The following is a 16,556-nucleotide window of genomic DNA, read 5'->3' as shown; positions in this document are numbered from 1 at the left end:
CCAAAAAACGACATAAGCAGGGGTCTTCCAGAAAGCAGCGACGGAGTTAAAAATACAGTCACTATAAAGACATCCCACTTACACAGGCGCAAACAGCGGCCAAGCTCCTGAACTCCGAGTTCAGCCAGTGAGCCACCTAGAGCTAAGCTCAGGCCTTCTCTGTAAACGTGATCCCCTTATTTCCGTGGAGCACCTGGGTGGGCACTTTTGGGGGTTACCTTTTCCATGCTAGTTATCCCTTTCCTCTGCTCAGGGAACTGTTTGTCTGACCTGCTCTTGATCAGAGCTATGGATTTTTTCTGTCTCAAGCAGAAGTCCCAGTAAAAAGCCTTCCTGTGCCTCTATTTCTTCTGGGTCTGGTCTCATTTCTACCATTTCTTGGACCCAAGAACCTGCTTCCAGGAACACACAGGCATCACAGCCACCTTCCCAGTCACCTGTGTGTATGTTGATTGCAGGCATTTTAACCATTTGTAAGTGTACAGTTCGGTAGCATGATGCACCTCCATGTCACCACACAGTCGCCACCATCATCCATCCACAGAATGCTCTTATCTTCCCAAAAGTAAACTCTGTGCCCATGGAACACCAATGTTCTGTTTCCACTTCCCCAGCACCTGAAAACCACCTTCAGTTTCCATGAGTCTGACTTTTTTAGGGACCTCGTAAGTGAAATCACATGCACATGGTATTTGTCGTATTTCACTTAGGGCAGTGTATCCAAGTGTCATCCATCTTACAACACGCCCCTTCCTTTTGAATTCCACTGTACACATGGACCACTCTCTGCTTACCCATTCATCTGTCTCCTACCTTTCACTGCTGAGCATGATGCTGCCATGAACACGGGAGTATAAATATCTGCTGGGGTCTCTGTTTTCAGTTTACCTGGGCGTATAAACTCAGAGGGGGTTGCTGGATTGTATGGCAATTCTTTATGCTTTTCAGTAGTAGGGACTAAAGCCAGGCTCTTTGCACTGACCCACCTCCCTGTAGCCCCTGAAAGTTATTTTATGTTTTTGAAAATTTTGAGATAGGATCTTGCTAAGTTTCCCAGGCTGCGTATGAACTTGCAATCCTCCTGCCTCAGCATCCCAGAGTGCTGGATTTACAGACCTGTACCACCTCAGCCAGCTTGTTTGGTTTTGCCAAGGAAGTGTCATACTGTTTTCTGTATCAGTGGCACCAGTTGAGGTTGCCAGTGTAGCCCTGCTATGCCAGTCTTCCCATGAGGAACTCATCGGAGGCATAAGTCTTGGGGTACACTCTTCCCTCCAGGCTTGCACTTTCCAGGCCTCCCTTTGGTTCTCTGGTCTTTCTCACTGCTGTGCCCGCCTGTCACTCACCTCTCACCTCAACCGTGCCTACTCCTGCACCCAGTGTGCCTTCCTCTATCCTCTTCCTCTTAGGGGCTCTAGACCAACCCGAGGCTGGAGGAAGATTGAGAGGCCCTGAGTGGCATAGCAGCAGGCCGTGCACCCTGGGGGAGCGGTCCCAGATTCAGCTTGGAAGCTCAGACAGCACAGATGTGCTGCAGCCCTAGTGGCTGCGTGGCCTCGAAGATTACATCTGTGTGTCACAGCAGCCCTCCTGCTGCTGCTGGCCCCAGCTAGCCCTTGGAAGCTTAGCACTGCGGTATCAGGGGACATGAACTTCAAGCCGAAGGCAAAAGAGGTCCAGGAAAGGGAGAAAGTTAGAAAACAGACTTCTTTGTTACTTTTATTTGCATTTATTTTCTACTGAACTTATTCCCATGCTGTTTTTATTTCTTTGGTTTTACCTGGGATAACTTTTTCTTCTGCACAAGCCCCTCTTCCAGCAGTGCAGTAGAGGGAGTTTGTGGATGGGTTAGTCTGACCATGAGTTCTGTAAGTTTGCCCAGACACACATCTTGGGAACTTTATATACCTGGACGCATTTGATGACCACACAGTTACCTCTAAATCCTTAAGTTCACTGTAACTTCTGCATGTTAAAGCATGCACAGAAAAATTTAATACTCTTTGGGCCACTGACCCTGGGTCCAGCCCTGATGTTAGATCTGGTCACACCTCGAACTTCACCACCCTGAGCAATGGAATGGTCAACACTGTATCTTTAAAGCAGTGCCTTTCAGATACTTGCTGGCTGTCTTAGTTACTTTTCTTGTGGCTGACATAAAATACTTGACACCCAAAGTTAAAAGAGGAAAGGGTTATCTAGCTCAGTTTGTAGAGAGTTCAGTCCATAATTAGCTGGCTTCCAGGCAGGGTGGTGTGGCAGAGGGAATTGCAGAGGAGAAACAGTTCATGGCAGGAAGAAGGAAGCAAGCAGCACACTACAAGTGACAGTATCAGCTTCTTTTCACCCTTCTGTATTCTGTCTGGACTATTTGGCTTAGGGTGAGTGCTAAACCAATCAGTAGACTAACTTAGTAACCACACACCCTTCACCCTAGCATCACACACTGTAGTCCCAGCCACCTCTGAGAAAGCCCCATCTATGACTGCATAATTTTTGGAGGAGCATCTAGACACAAGCTGTAACAGTCCCTTTTTACATATGGACACCCAGATGGCCTGGGCAGTTTTGCAAGTACTGTTAAGTGAACCCAAGGGGAGACTCTTCATTTGTATGATTTTGTGGGGTTTTTTTAGGCCAAGTGAATAGCAAGCCATTTTCTCAGATCACCTCAGGCCACTTTCGGGAAAAGGAAGTTATAAATCCCTTTATTAGGAGGAAATCCATGTTATTTTTGACTCCTGTAATAAAATCACAAGTATAGCTGTATGGAAAATATGTCTAGAATATGGTGTTGAAAAGACTGTTCTTTGCAGCACTGGGAATCAAATGCCAGGACCATATGCATGCTAGGTAAGTATGCTACCGTTGAGTTGCTCCCACAGCCTGAAAATGTTTTTCAGCGGAGATGGGATGGATGTGAAGTCCCAAGACTGCCCCATGGTATGGGACAGTTCTCACACACAAGGGTCTTTTTTTCATTCTCAACACAGGTTGTGTGTAGGTCCCCTCCAACCTTCTCATCCAAGACCCTCTGTTCTGCTCTGGTTCCTGATCTACTGACAGTGAGAAGGAGAGACAGAGAGAGATAGAGACACAAAGAGACAGAGACAGACAGACAGACTGAGAAAGACATAGAGATCTTTTCTCTGGATGTCATTTGCTCCTTCTGTCATCAATCCTATGAATTTAAAAATCTCTAGGCAGATGTTACTTCTCCTTCTGAGAAGGAATTAAATCAGGAAGATACTCTCTGAGCTGAGGTGGGTCCACAGCCCAGTTTAATGGCACAGCTGGTCATGAAGCAGGGCTTGTTTTCCATTTAGTTCTAACAAAATTCCTTGCATGTTTCCAATAAGGAATGGAAGAAAATAGAGAGCAATGAATTGTTAAGTATGTGAAAGCAGCTTTTCCACACAAGTGATTAATTATTCAGAAAATTTAAAAAGAGCCCCAGGACAAAGAAGTTAACATTTCTGGCCCCATAATTTGAAAATATTTAGCTGGAATTTTTGTTGTTGTTGTTGCTAAACTGGTAGCATTTGGGTCGTATGATCTTTAGCTGTGTGCAAATCAACATATAAGCACGCGTAATTACATGGATTTAACATCCTGAACATTCTTTTTGAATATTTTAAAAACTCATCTTTAACAAGTGACTACTGTAAATCACTGGATTGCTCTGGGCCAATTTTGATGTCTAAACTAAAACTTGCTTTTGACCCTATGATTGCATGCATACCTGACCCTCTTTCTGATCCTCTTACACATTAACAACTCCAGAATTTTTATGTGGCTTACAAGGGACCATTTTACTGTCAGTTTATAAACTAAAATTCCTAAAGAGAAGCTATCATGGCCTATGGCATAATTTTAGGGGGTGATATGGAACGGGAGACAGACTTACAGTCGTGGCACACACAGTCTCTGGGGTCCTACAAGGAGCACAATGGGCTTAGAAAAAGAAGGAACCACTTTGCGCCCATTGGTATGGCATAAAAAGAGATTTTTAGCACAGATGAACCTTGAAGGCATGCTAAGTGCTAAGTGAAGTATGCCAAGTGAAATAAAGAGGACAAATATGGATGGAGAATTCTTTAGGATGCTTGGGCTCAGAAGTGTTCTGGATTTTTAAAAAGTTTCAGATCACACATGTAGCATATATGAGTTAAATGTCCCTAATGTGACACTGTGAAATCCAAAATGCCCCAAAATTTGGAATTTCTGGAACATGAAGCTGATATTCCAAAAGCTTCAGAGTTTGGAGCACTTTGGATTTCAGATTTTCTACTACACAATTCCACTTGTATAAAGTACCTAGAGTTGTTAAACCCATAGACACAGAAGGCATAATGGTGGTGTTCAGGAGCTGGCGGGGAGGGGGATAGGGAGGATGCTGGGTAGGATTGTGTCATGAGTTGAAGCCCTTGTACTTCAGAAGGTGACTACATTTGGAAACAGTCTTTTAAAAAGGTGATTAAGGGAAATGTGGCTGTTAGGGTGGGGGTAATTGTGACTGGTATCCTTAGGAGAAGAGGAAATCTGGACATAGACTCTTACAGAGGGGTGATCACATGGTGACACAGGCGGAAGGCAGCTGTCTGCAAGTCAAGAAGATACCAACCCTGCTCAACACCTTGGCCTAGGACCTCCGATCTGCAGAATTTTGAGAAAATTTATGACAGCCTACATACACTAACACAGGTGGCTGGTGATCGATGGGGAGAGGGTTTCAGTATGAGAAGATGGGTGAATCCTGCAGATGGCCGGTGGTGATGGTTACGCAACAGTGTGAACACCCTTCATGCTGCCGAGCTGTCCATTTACAAATGCTTGAAATGTTAAGTTTTATGTTCCGTGCATTTGACCATGAAGCGAACATTTCTATGAAAAGAAAAATAAAAAAGAAAGGAAAGTGGAAACTTACTTTGCTTCTAGAGCCAAGGCGATGATGCCAGCCACCATGGGGGCTGAGACCGAGGTCCCTGTGTGGCCATCAGTGCAGCGCTGACGCAAATCTGTGGTGACCTGCAGGACAGGGAGGTGTGTGAGGCTGGAATGATGGAGAAGCTGATTCCTCTCACGGGATCAAGACAACTTGACATGTGGCCCACTGGAGAGTGTGAGCCAGGGACAGGAAAGGTGTCAGGCAAACACACAGAGTGGGTATGGTGACCCCTGCTGAGGGTCACTGTGCTCTTGTGCAAAATATGGACCTCACTCTCGGAAAAGACTAATCTTATTTGAAACTGCTAAACTTGTGCTAAGGTTTCTTAGAAAAAGAAGAAACTAACACCCACGTTTACAGTTTGTGTTTAGATGTCCCCCCAAAGCTTCACGTAGTCAGAGGGCTTTTTCAGAGGTGGATTAATCTAGAGTGCGTGGCACTGGGATGGAGAAGGGGTATTACTAAATCAGCAGTATGGCTGGCTTGGTATTTCCCTAATGCCTGCAGTCTGGATGAACTAAAAGGAGCAGAAAGAAGCTGTTAAGCTTCTCTTGTTGCTTTTTGCTGTCTTCTACCACTGAGAACGGTTACCTCTCTTCCATGCACTCTGCCCTGGAGCCAGCTCATTATGGACTGAAACCTCTACAAACTGTGAGCTAAATAAACCTTTCCTCTCTTAACTTTGGGCATAAGGTATTTCATTTCAGCAACAAGAAAAGTAACTAACACACCCACTTATCCACTACAAGGTTCTGTAGCCAATTTTTGTAACCCATGCAAATAAATTCCTCCAGGGACAATAATTAAGATCCTTCCATACAAAGCACATTTTCTTGGCCAAATCTTAGCTGGGGTGACAAGTTTCCAGGACAACAATATGCTCTTCTGGAGGCTCTCTGCATAGCTGGACACCTGTACACACCTGTGCTCACTAAACAGTGGCCAGCAAGGGAAATTAGGGGTGATGGGGCAGGAAGCTGTGCCACTATTCATGAGGCCTGAGGCTGCCTCTCTAATCTCACAGGAGGAGTGCTGGGGAGTGAGGAGAGGGTCCTCTCCAGGAAGGATGGCTGAACCAAGCCACAGAGTCCCTCCTGAGCTCTTGCACCATGGCTGGAACATGGTTTTCATTCGGTGAATGAACAAACCCTCATCTTCTAGCCAGATGCTTGCTTTAGGTTTTACTTCTTTCACTAAAAATCATGTATGCATGCAAGGCATCCCTCGCTCCTGGCAGACACTACCTGGCATCCACTGAACTGGGAGAGAGGGAAGGAGGGAGCGTGCAAAGGGACAGTCCTCTGGCTGCCGTCACGACACACCGACTGTCCAGAGCTGCCACTTGTGCCCTGGCAGGATGTCTGAAAGGATCTGAAGCAAAGCTGGGCTCACGGAGCAGATGAACAATGCCATGCATATGCTCAGAGTCGAGCTCAGGCGCAGCAACTGGAACCCTTTTACCCCTTTCTCAGTGACACTCTTCCTACCCCCAGATGGTTGCTCAGAGAGGAGAATTTTAAAAAGGGGGGCGGGGAATCAAAGCATTCTATAGCTAAGGCATGTGCACATACGCAGCCATACGAACACCCACACACTGGTGTAATTAAACCAGCAAACACAGCCACAAGCCCCACTTCCAGGGCGGAGTAACACATCCTCCCATCCTCCCAGCATGCAGCCTGTGGTGCAGGATGTCCAATAATGCATGCCTCAACCTACCCCCGTCAGTCAGCAGGCCTTTGTGGAATTTTGACCCAAGTGTGTTTTAACAGGACTCCAGCAAGTCTGTGCTCAAATAAACTAGATACCTACATGAACAGGCCACAGCTCAGCATTTCAGTCACCCATCCCAGGGCAGAGGGAAAGTCCCACAGAGAGGGAAAGTGACAACTTCTATTAGCATCTTAGTGAAGCAGGCTGGGCCCTGCCACGCTGACCTTTCGCTGATGAAGAGCCAAGTGGAGAACAAGAAGTACATACACTCCCCCAGAAAAATGTAAAGGTAAATTCACAAATAACTTCCAACAATGTGACCAACCCGCAGGAAAAGTGGCAACATGCTACTGAGCTTTAAATTTACACCACGTCAGACCAGCTGCCCCGTCTCATTTTTTAAACGTCTGCAAACTAACTTAGTGACTGTGCATTTGAATTCAGCATTCATTGAGACTGGCAGCTCTCCCTTCCTCTTTGTTGTTATTTTTATCTTTTATTTATTTATTTATTTTTAGTAGGAAAGAATGTAAGGAAGGAAGAAGTACAAAATTCCACCCATAGATTAAAAAAATCAGTTACTGCTTAAAAACATCACTTGGGGACAGGAGATGGAGCTCCATGGTACGGTGCCTATCTGGTAATGTATAAGGCCCTGGGTTCCATCCTCAGCACCACACTCTCTCTCTCTCTGTCTCTCTCTCTCTCTTTTTTCTCTCTCTCACACACACTGTCACATACACACAGAAGGAGTAAAAGATAAATTCACTTAAGTGCGCAGAACAGACCAAAACCACCACCAGACTTCAAAGCATCCAGGATCTATTTCTTTGGTAGCAACAGAAGCCTAGAACACGTGGATTTCCAGAATGTTTGAGTGTAAACCAGCACTTTCCCTTCCTGTATTTTGCGTGTCAAAACTGGACTGGTTGACTGAATCCTGAGTGAAGTGACCGCAGAATTTCAGAGAGCTAAAAGGAGCCGTGATGAGAATGAACCCCATTCTTAAATGATATTTTTAGATGGCTCAAGCCAGAGAAGGTTTTGGTTGGTATTTCTGGGCACAGATGAGTGAGGCAGGGTTTGAGGCAGGCTGCCAAGGGACTGGGGTTGACCTCAAGGCTCAGATGGCTCCCTGAAGGCTAAGGCTGGGACCTGCAATCCAGCACAGTCTGATCTTGACCTAACTCATCATTAAGGAACAGGAGTCCTCCCCAAAGGGCCGAGGCACATGCCACAAACCTCCAACAGACCAGAAGAACTTACAATTTTCCGCTCATAGAAGGCCCCGCTGCTGTAGGTGGTTGCCAAGGTGGAGGCGCACTCCTCCAGGTACCAGGGTTTGTAGCCGTTCTCAGTGGTGCTGCTCACGGAGATGGTGTAGATGCTGTTGGTGTAGCCATCACAGGAGCAATAGTCCCCCTCTCTCCCTCCATTCCCAGAGGCCCAGACAAAAATGGAGCCCAGGCCCTGCCGGCCCTAGATGGGAGCAAGAACAAAGCATCAGTCACTGTGACCAGAACCTGGGGGGCAGGTCTCACGGACAGCCCGCAGAATCATCTTGAATGTCCTCCCAAGGGGCTCAGAGGGATACACTGAGATCATCTTGATGCCACTGACAGCCTCTGTTTTGATTTTAATGGAGCGGTTTTGCCTGGGGCAACAGCCTCCAGGACTGTGCAGAATTCCAGGACTGCGCAGGCACAGAAATACTAGAAAGACCCCTCTTTTCTTCAGAGGAAAATCTAGGGCCCTAACCCAGGCAGCTCCATTTCAGAGCAGTGCCTCTAATTGCCATCAGAATAGTGAAGGATCAAAGAGACTGTAAGGGCAGTACGTAATACTGAGATTATGGATGATGGCTGAATTTATAGCTTTGATAGTTTTTCTGGGCTGAAGGAGCTGGTTTCGTGGGAAATGGAAGGAATTTCCCTAAACACATAGCTAAAGAAGTACCTTAGGTTCTTAGAGAGTAAGCTAATTTTGCAAAGAAGGATGAAACCATGAATTTTGGGATGAAGAGCGAAAGGTAAACAAGGTTACAGTCCAGAATGTTGGTAGTAGCCTCGGGGGGTCCTAACTATGGGCCAGCAGTGGGGTGGTCAGACTGTCAACACCAGTGCTGGTGGCGGCTTTCCTCGTGTGCTGGGGTTCTCATTGTTAAGAACGTACACATGAGAACAAGCGCGTGAGGTCCTGCAGGTCAGCGTAAGTTCCTGCAGCTCTGTGCTGTCCCCTCTCACAGGATCAATGATTTCTGACCAAATTGAGGGTGATTCCAGCCCCAAATGCTAGCTAATGATTAGCCAATAAATCAGGCTGACCGATTCAGTCCAGTTGGCAGGACGCGTGGGTGGACTCCAGAGTGTGGTGCCAACATTCATCTCTAGTGAAACCGGGCCTATTGGGCTTCCCACATGGGCATCTTCACTGAGGCCACTCCCTTCCAAACGCTCGGAAGGATCAGATCCGTAGGTCCAACAATGAGTGGATTCAATGATACTTTTCAACCTAACCCTGCAACCCTTCAAGTGGATTTGAAGCCCAGCTGCAGACTGGATGTCCACACTTGCCCTCAGAATTCAAGCTCCCCATGGCTGAGGGGACCTACCTGCTCCCTCAGCCCTGTGTCAGTCCACTCTACAGTCCAGCGCTGGGGAGCCTATGGCATGCATGCCTCAACAGGTTGTTTGTTACCACGGAAAGCTCTAGAAGGTTCACTAAGGGGACTCGGGTTCCAACCCCACGCTCCCAGCAGACCCCACAGGGAGGACCTGGTGGTCAGCCTGCTGCTTCCAGCTGCCTCATACACTCTGCTCTCTACATCTCCAAGGGGGACCCTGTCTCAGGAGCCAGGAGCTCACCAAAAGCTAACTTCTGGAAGAAAGGTAAAACATACCAAGGAAATAGGTGTGTCTACGAGATTCCAGTTATGTAGCACATAAGGACGTTTCAGTCGATGCCAGACCACAAATAGGACCAGGGCTATCCCACCTAGTGCTGAGTCAGTACTCCTTATCACGTTCACACAGTGATGAAACTGCCTAACGATACGCTTCTCAGAACACTTCCCTGTCATTATGCAAACCAGGTCTATAATTACTTGCTGGGGAAGATTAATCAGAAACTGGTTGAAAACAACCAAAATCCAAATAAAAAGGTATTCAACCCAAACGAGCCCATCTTTATTCCATTTAAGAATCTGAACTCCCCAGCCCACTCAAAATCATTTATAAAATGTTGTCACTTCCCAAAGTGGAGCGGCAATCCTGTGAATCCAGGGGCATAGAGGGTGCCTTAAAACAGGGCTTGGCAAACCTGAATATGACACGGCCGAGTCACCTGCAGCTCTGTTACAACCCAGGCATGAACCTAGCAGGTCTAAGGTGCTGTCTTAGTTACCCTCTCGTTAACTTGAAGAAACACTTGAGATGATCAGCTTGGAAACTGAAGAGGATTCTTTTGGTTCACAGCATTGGAAGGTTCAGTCTGACGGACTGGCCCCATTGCTCTGGGCCTGCGGCAGAGAAAGCTTATTCATCTCACGGGGAAGAATGAAAGAGAGACAGGGAAGAGGACAAGTGGGGTTCTGCCATCTCCTTTGCTGGAACACCCCCCAAGACTAGAAGATCTTCCACTGGGTTCTACCACCTCTGGCAGCACAGGCTGGAGCCTGAGCGTTTCACGCATGGGCCTTTGGAGGACACACCAAGTCCGAACTACAGCAAGTGGACCTGCAATTCCACCTCAGGAGCTCCTGCTGATTTCGATCTTTCTACCAAACATTGCATACTGACCACTAGGTCAATCCCTTCTCACAGGCTCACAGAGTCAACAGTCTCTATCTTCTTAAAAGGGTTTTTGGGAAGAGACCATGGGAAGGAGGGAGAGGAGGCACCTAAATCTGAGACATTAAAGAGGTGTTTGAGCTGTCTCTGAGGACTTCACGTTCACCCTACAGATCCTCCAGTGGCTTCACAGCAAAGCCACAGGACAGAAGCTCAAGAGCGCATTGCAAACTTAGCCACAAACCTGCATTTCTAGTCAGTAAAACTATCACCTTAACCACATCAAAGTTTTTCTCTTGTCCTTGCTGGGCAGTGGAGACTTTGTACATGAGCTCAAAAGCACTGGTCCTGAGGCTGCCAATGCCAGCCATCTGGACAAGGCCAGTGTTTTTAGCGCAGTGATGTTTAATCTCCCTGGTGAGTAATGAGCCATGTAAGGAGTGATGCTTCATAAGGACCAACATTAAGCAGGTCCCTATGCCAAATTATGGCTTCTAAAGTCTCCTACCACCAGACCACATCATCCCCCAAAGATGAAGTCAGACTTTACAGAAAAAAGGCTGTAGGTGACAAATGGGGCAGCATGGAGGAAACACAGATGGGGAAATGTGGTTTGGTTTGAGATCATCCAATTTCTAGAAGGATTTTCCGTGACAGCTTTAGACAGCTGCGATTTAAGGGTCCCTATATGACATATTTTACTTCAGAACAACTAAAAAAAAAGACTAAATGACCTCAGTATTTTAAGAAACCATGACAAGACTGAGAGGGAGCCACTCGGTCCCCTCTGCAAGTCCCCATTCCCCCTGACAGCTTGATAAAGCCAGTGCTGCTCAGGATTCAGACTGCAGAGATTTCTCTGCGGCTCCAGCTTCCACAGTCCTGCACAGGCTCTGCCACACAAACTAAGGGGACAATTCAGACAGTCCCTTGAAAATAATCACTACCTGGCCTCCTCCTAAGAGCCTGCATCTTTAGAAGTCTGCAGAAACGCCAGCTGCTCAGCATGAACACCATTCAAAGCAAAGTGTTTCACGATCTCTAACTTAGGTCACCCTCTCCGAAGCCAAAATGCGGCTTAATTTTAGGATGTTTCAGTTGTCATCAAGTCTGAGATCCAAGTGATCTAGTGGGTGGGAGGGGAGTTGAGTCATGGAAAGATGTGATTTATTTATTCAGTGGTCCCTTGCAGGCAGTGGCTGACTTGGTCATGCCTGCATCTGCCAGCACTCACCTGGGCCAGCACATGGCCCAGGTCAGGTGCTCCACAGTCCATGGAAGCCACCTTTGTGTTCATTGGAAGCCACGGAGATAAAAGCAGCAGTTAACACTGTCTCCTTCCTTCCCTTTTTCCCTTACATTGAGTAAGCACTGAGCTCAGAAATATGAGAATGGGCACCCTGCTCTCAGTCAGTGATTTCTGAGCCATTCATCCCCGGAGCATTTGGGAGGAGACATCAGGGGAGGAGGAAACTTGCTCTCAACATTGGAGCAGCATCCATCCGCCTTTGCACCAGAGCAGGTAACGGGTCAGGGGTGCCTGGCGGAAGGTGGAGACAGGGAGCAGCCCCAAGCTCAGGAAAAAGTCTAAGGAGACAGGAAACTTGGGAGACTCAGTACAGTCGGAGAGAGCATGAAAACACTAGGGACCTGCTGAGCACAGAATACTCAACCTAATAAGAGGAAATTAACAGACAGCAAACAGACTCAGTGCACCCAGGAAAGCAACCAGATAATATTACTCAGAAAAAGGAAACCTTGCACAGAGTTCCATGGGGAAGAACTTGAGATGGATGGAGGGTAACAAAGAAAGGCTTGTATCAGTATAATCCTCTGGTACTGTTTGACTGGCTTACTGCTTATTAACCATCTTTTAGTTTCTGTTTTTTGAACCAGGAATTGAACTCAGGACCTCATGCTTGCCAGGCAAGAATGATGCCACTGGGCTATATCCCCAGCCCCTATTAACCGTATTTTAACACTACACATGGGTTACAATTCCATAAGAACTTAAAGTGTTTAAAATGATATAAATGATAAAATGGGCTTGGCACCCCCTTCCCTTTCCTCTCCTGTCCCCACAGAAGCCAGAGATGCCTAAAGCTCCTGCTGGAACCATTCACCCCCACCAGCACTGGTCAGTCACACCCGATGCTCTGGCCTGGAGCCTCTGAGGCCAGCCAGGGCCTCCTGGATGCACGCAGAGGTCTGCCTTGCCGTGTCACCTGCTTGTCAGAACAGGTTCACCTCCAGGTGCAATCTCCCCAGACCCCTTCCTTCCTGACCCACGAAGCTCTGAAGGGATGAGCACCATGGCCGGGGCGCGGGCCTCCTGGGAAGAGCCTAGCAGCCTCCCTGGCTTCAGTGGACAGCTAGCCTCTTGGATATGTGTGCTCTGCTAGGGCTCTATCCAGAAACTCCACCTCTGCTGTGCTGTGTGCCTGTGGCGGTGGTGAGAGGTCCAGACTGTGGCTTCCAGCTGCAGTAAGGTGCTGGATTAGCCACACAGCCCATGGTAGATACAGGAAGCTCTGCGGCTGAGCAGCTTCGTGTGCAGGTGGGCTGAGCTCAAGGACACCCTTTCCAGCTGCAGAGTCCAAGCAGCAGGCAGGTGCTATGACTCCCATTCACCTGCACACCCCTCGGGTGGCACAGGCAGGCCCCAAGGTGGAGAGGGCTGGGCACATGAACACAGCTCCGCTCTCTCTCCAACAGGTGCCACTTTCGACTTGATGAACAGCTGCCTCCCTGAGCCCCTAAGTGACTCCTCTCTCATTGTGGCCCTGGCACCCCAGTGCTTCTTTGCCAGTCCTATTTCAGGGCTGGGGCTGGTGTCATTCTGATATGTAGCTACTAAAAATGTGCACTGTCATCCTCCCCCCATGAGCTCCCTTGTAGCCCTGGGTTACTCACACCTTTTTAATGCCAAACTCGAAAGCCTGTTTAGCCAGTCGGCCGGGCCCATCCACCGTCTTCCCATCATCATCCGGCCCCCAGCTGGCGCTGTAAATGTCGATGTAGTTGGGTCGGATGCCCAAGGACTTGGCCTCAACCACATCTGTCACATCGCCGTCCAGCATGCGGATGCCTGAAAACACAGGGGAAGCTTGGCATCAGCGCCCATGATGCTGAGTACACAGCAGCGGCCACCATGGACCTGGTGACAAGGGGCAAGGCCGGGGAGCCCCAAGCAGCTTAGATCTGGCTGCAGCATCACAGAGCTCCTCAGAGTGAGCTCCCACACTGTGTTTGGAAAGTTCGCTCCTTCTCCATACGCTCACTGATGTGGCTTCCGTCACTCACGTTTATTTCCCTTTCTCGTATGAGTCAATCCCACGTGTGATTTCTGATGAATCACACAATGAGCTTTGACCTGGAAAACAGAAGCCTTGCCCAGCCCAGGTAGGAGGGGAGCGGGGCCTTGGACGTGGCCGGCCACCTCGTCTTCATCTGCGTTCAGTTCCACGTTCCCAGGAGGGGACTTTACCGTGGGGGAACTCAGCTTCCTCAAAGAGAGGGGTGAATGGGCTCCCACGAAATCAGACTCCTCCCAGCTTCAGAAAACTTGGCGTCGCCTTTCAGAGGCCCCCGGACTCCCTTACACTGACCCAGCTCTGCATGGACAATGGCCGTACTTTTGGTCAAAACAAATTCTTTAGAGTTACTTAAGATATAATGGAAAAGGGGACTTTTTCTGGTTGTAAGAATAATATCCACTCTGATGAAAGTTTGGGAAATAGAGAAATAACAAATGATAATATTTTGGTTACTTAGTTCTAATGTTTTCCTTTGCCTGCAGGATATACTTTCCTTTCTTTCCAGATCTTTTTTTAACTGATCTTTATATGGAACATTTCCCTGTGACATTAAAGACTCTTTCAAGACATGGCTGTTAAGCCTTGCAATTCTCCATGCCAGGAAGCCCTCTCTCTGGGGTGCCTCACCACGCGTGGGTCCCTCTGCTTTACCTATCCTGGACTTACTCTTAACCCAGAATCTATGTCAACACATAATGGGAACAAGAACCGGAACTCTGAATATAACAGACAAAATGTAGTTGGTTCTCCAACTATAGCATCTGAGGAGCCACCCAACCACACGTCAAAAATGTACAGGAAAAGTGATGATGGTACCAAACAGGAGCTGACTCTTCTGCTTGTTGTTGTCCCCTAAACAAGACAGTGGAGTTGTACCCCCTAACAACACAGTAGTCACACAGCATCTACATTGTATTAGGTTCTACAAATCATGTAGTGACGATTCGAAGTCCACAGGAGGGTGCGTAGAGATTATAGGTGAACTCTATGCCATTTTATACGGCATCCATAAATCTCACATCTCTGGGGTGTCCTTGGGCTAATCCTTCTTAAATTCCAGGGTACAACTATAGAGACTTTCTCCAGAGGTTAAAAGGGAGAGGCCAGGATGCAAGCAGGAGAGGAAATGGGAGAGAGACCCTACCCTTAGTGCTCAGGAACTAACGTTACATGTGAATTAAATCCACCTGTTCTATCCTTTCAAATTAATTGTGGGTACAATTCTGATGGATAATGCTGGGTAGAGATCCTAACACATACATTTCTAATTTTTCTACCCTCTATTCTCTCTCAGTAGCATATGGATTAAGAAAAAGGCAGCACATGGATTTCAAACAACGGAATGCCCTGTTATGGCTTCATTGATAAACTCTGAACTTCCTCTCTACAGGGGACCTGGAAGACGAAGCTGCAGTTTTGAAGGTTTGCTCAAGCTTTTCCCCTAAACACCTGCCCTGAAGTCCCTGAGGCTGTGTGGTGCGCTTAGCAGTGGCAGCAGGGAAGGAAGGACTACGTTAGGGTACAGCATCTTAGCACCCTAAACTTAAGTGGGGTCATCGAGCTGAACTGGAAACTCCTACTCTGAAAGCCTGGGAATTGTACTCAAAATTAATACCAGAAGTTCCACATGCCCAGAGCCGTGGGGTTGTACCAACCAAGCGGGCATGGCAGTGGTGGAGGATGGGGCCAAAGTCAGGAAGGAGCCGTCGCTCACCATTTTATGGCTTGAAAATGAGCAGGAGGAATAAACTGAATGCCTTGGCACAGTGTCTTCTCTTGTATTTCCGTCCTTGACTACCTAAGCTACCTGGCTGCAGGACAGCCCACTGACCAAGAAGACACCACTGGCCAAGCACCACTGCTCACAGGGCATGGGGTGTAGACACCTTCGCCTACACCAGAGGAGAGGCCCATGGAGCAGAGCTCTCTCCACTGACATGCATGCCACGGGGCAGGTGCAGCGTGACCACCAGCTGTGACCAGGGAGTGAGCTGGGAGGTTGTCTCATCTCAAGGGGCCTCTGTCTCTGCACACTGCAGTGATGACAGTTTCTGTCTCTATGGAGGACCAAATTAAAAAGGACACTGCTAGGTACCCAGGAAGCTGCTAGCTTGACCCTGGGGAGCCTCAGTTTCCCCATTTGTAAAAATGGATGTAATAACATAACCATTTCTCCCTTTTATTTGCTGTTATTATTATGTATTAAGGATTGTTTTGACACATGCTAGTTGTAAAGTCTAATAAAATAATAGATCCGATAAAATCCCTGCCTGATCCAAGGAGGACACGACCCATTGGGAGCCTCTTCCCTCCTGCCTCCTTTCCTCCTTTCCCCATCCCAGTTATTTTTCCTATTTGAGCAGTTTCTTACCCTTTCGTAATATCTATTGTAGAGTTTGTATCTTATTTACTCTTTCAGTTTCTTACACTACAGAGACACTATGGTATATATACATGTGAGTTTGATTTATTTCACTTATGAGTATGGTCCCAAGTCATGTCCATTTACTTCTAAAAGTCTCGATGCAATCTTTCTTTAAAGTTGAGTAGTACTCCATTATATAAAAATACCACATCTTTTTTATTCATTCCTTGAATGATGGGCACTTGGGTTGTTTCTAAGCTTTCATCCATGGTCTTTTAAAAACTACTCTTTTTATGCATGCATGTTTAAGTAATATATTGCTTCATTTTGCCTATACTGGGGATTAGTCCTTTGCTGGTCATATAAGCTATAAAGTTCTCACTTCACAGTTTATGTCTTTTTTACTTTATGGTGTCTCTTGATAA

At 47.3% G+C, this 16,556-nt stretch overlaps 1 protein-coding gene across 2 annotated transcripts in view; it reads right to left on the bottom strand.

Moving 5' to 3' along the window:
- Positions 1-16,556, bottom strand: part of Pcsk6 (proprotein convertase subtilisin/kexin type 6) — a 179,864-nt gene that overhangs the window by 72,644 nt on the left and 90,664 nt on the right. For both annotated transcript variants that reach the window (XM_063249917.1, XM_063249918.1), the window contains exons 7-9: positions 13,365-13,537; positions 7,928-8,140; positions 4,928-5,028 (exon numbers count right to left, since the gene is read on the bottom strand). In XM_063249917.1, the coding sequence (XP_063105987.1) occupies positions 4,928-5,028; positions 7,928-8,140; positions 13,365-13,537 (487 nt within the window). The remainder of the gene's footprint in view (positions 1-4,927; positions 5,029-7,927; positions 8,141-13,364; positions 13,538-16,556) is intronic.

The sequence above is a fragment of the Cavia porcellus genome, unplaced genomic scaffold (genome assembly GCF_034190915.1).
Source record: "Cavia porcellus strain 051 isolate PalLab524CR breed Dunkin Hartley unplaced genomic scaffold, mCavPor4.1 scaffold_6, whole genome shotgun sequence".
Lineage (NCBI taxonomy): Eukaryota > Metazoa > Chordata > Mammalia > Rodentia > Caviidae > Cavia > Cavia porcellus.
The sequence above is the reverse complement of the archived record's forward strand: the minus strand, read 5'-3'. Positions and strand labels throughout refer to the sequence as shown.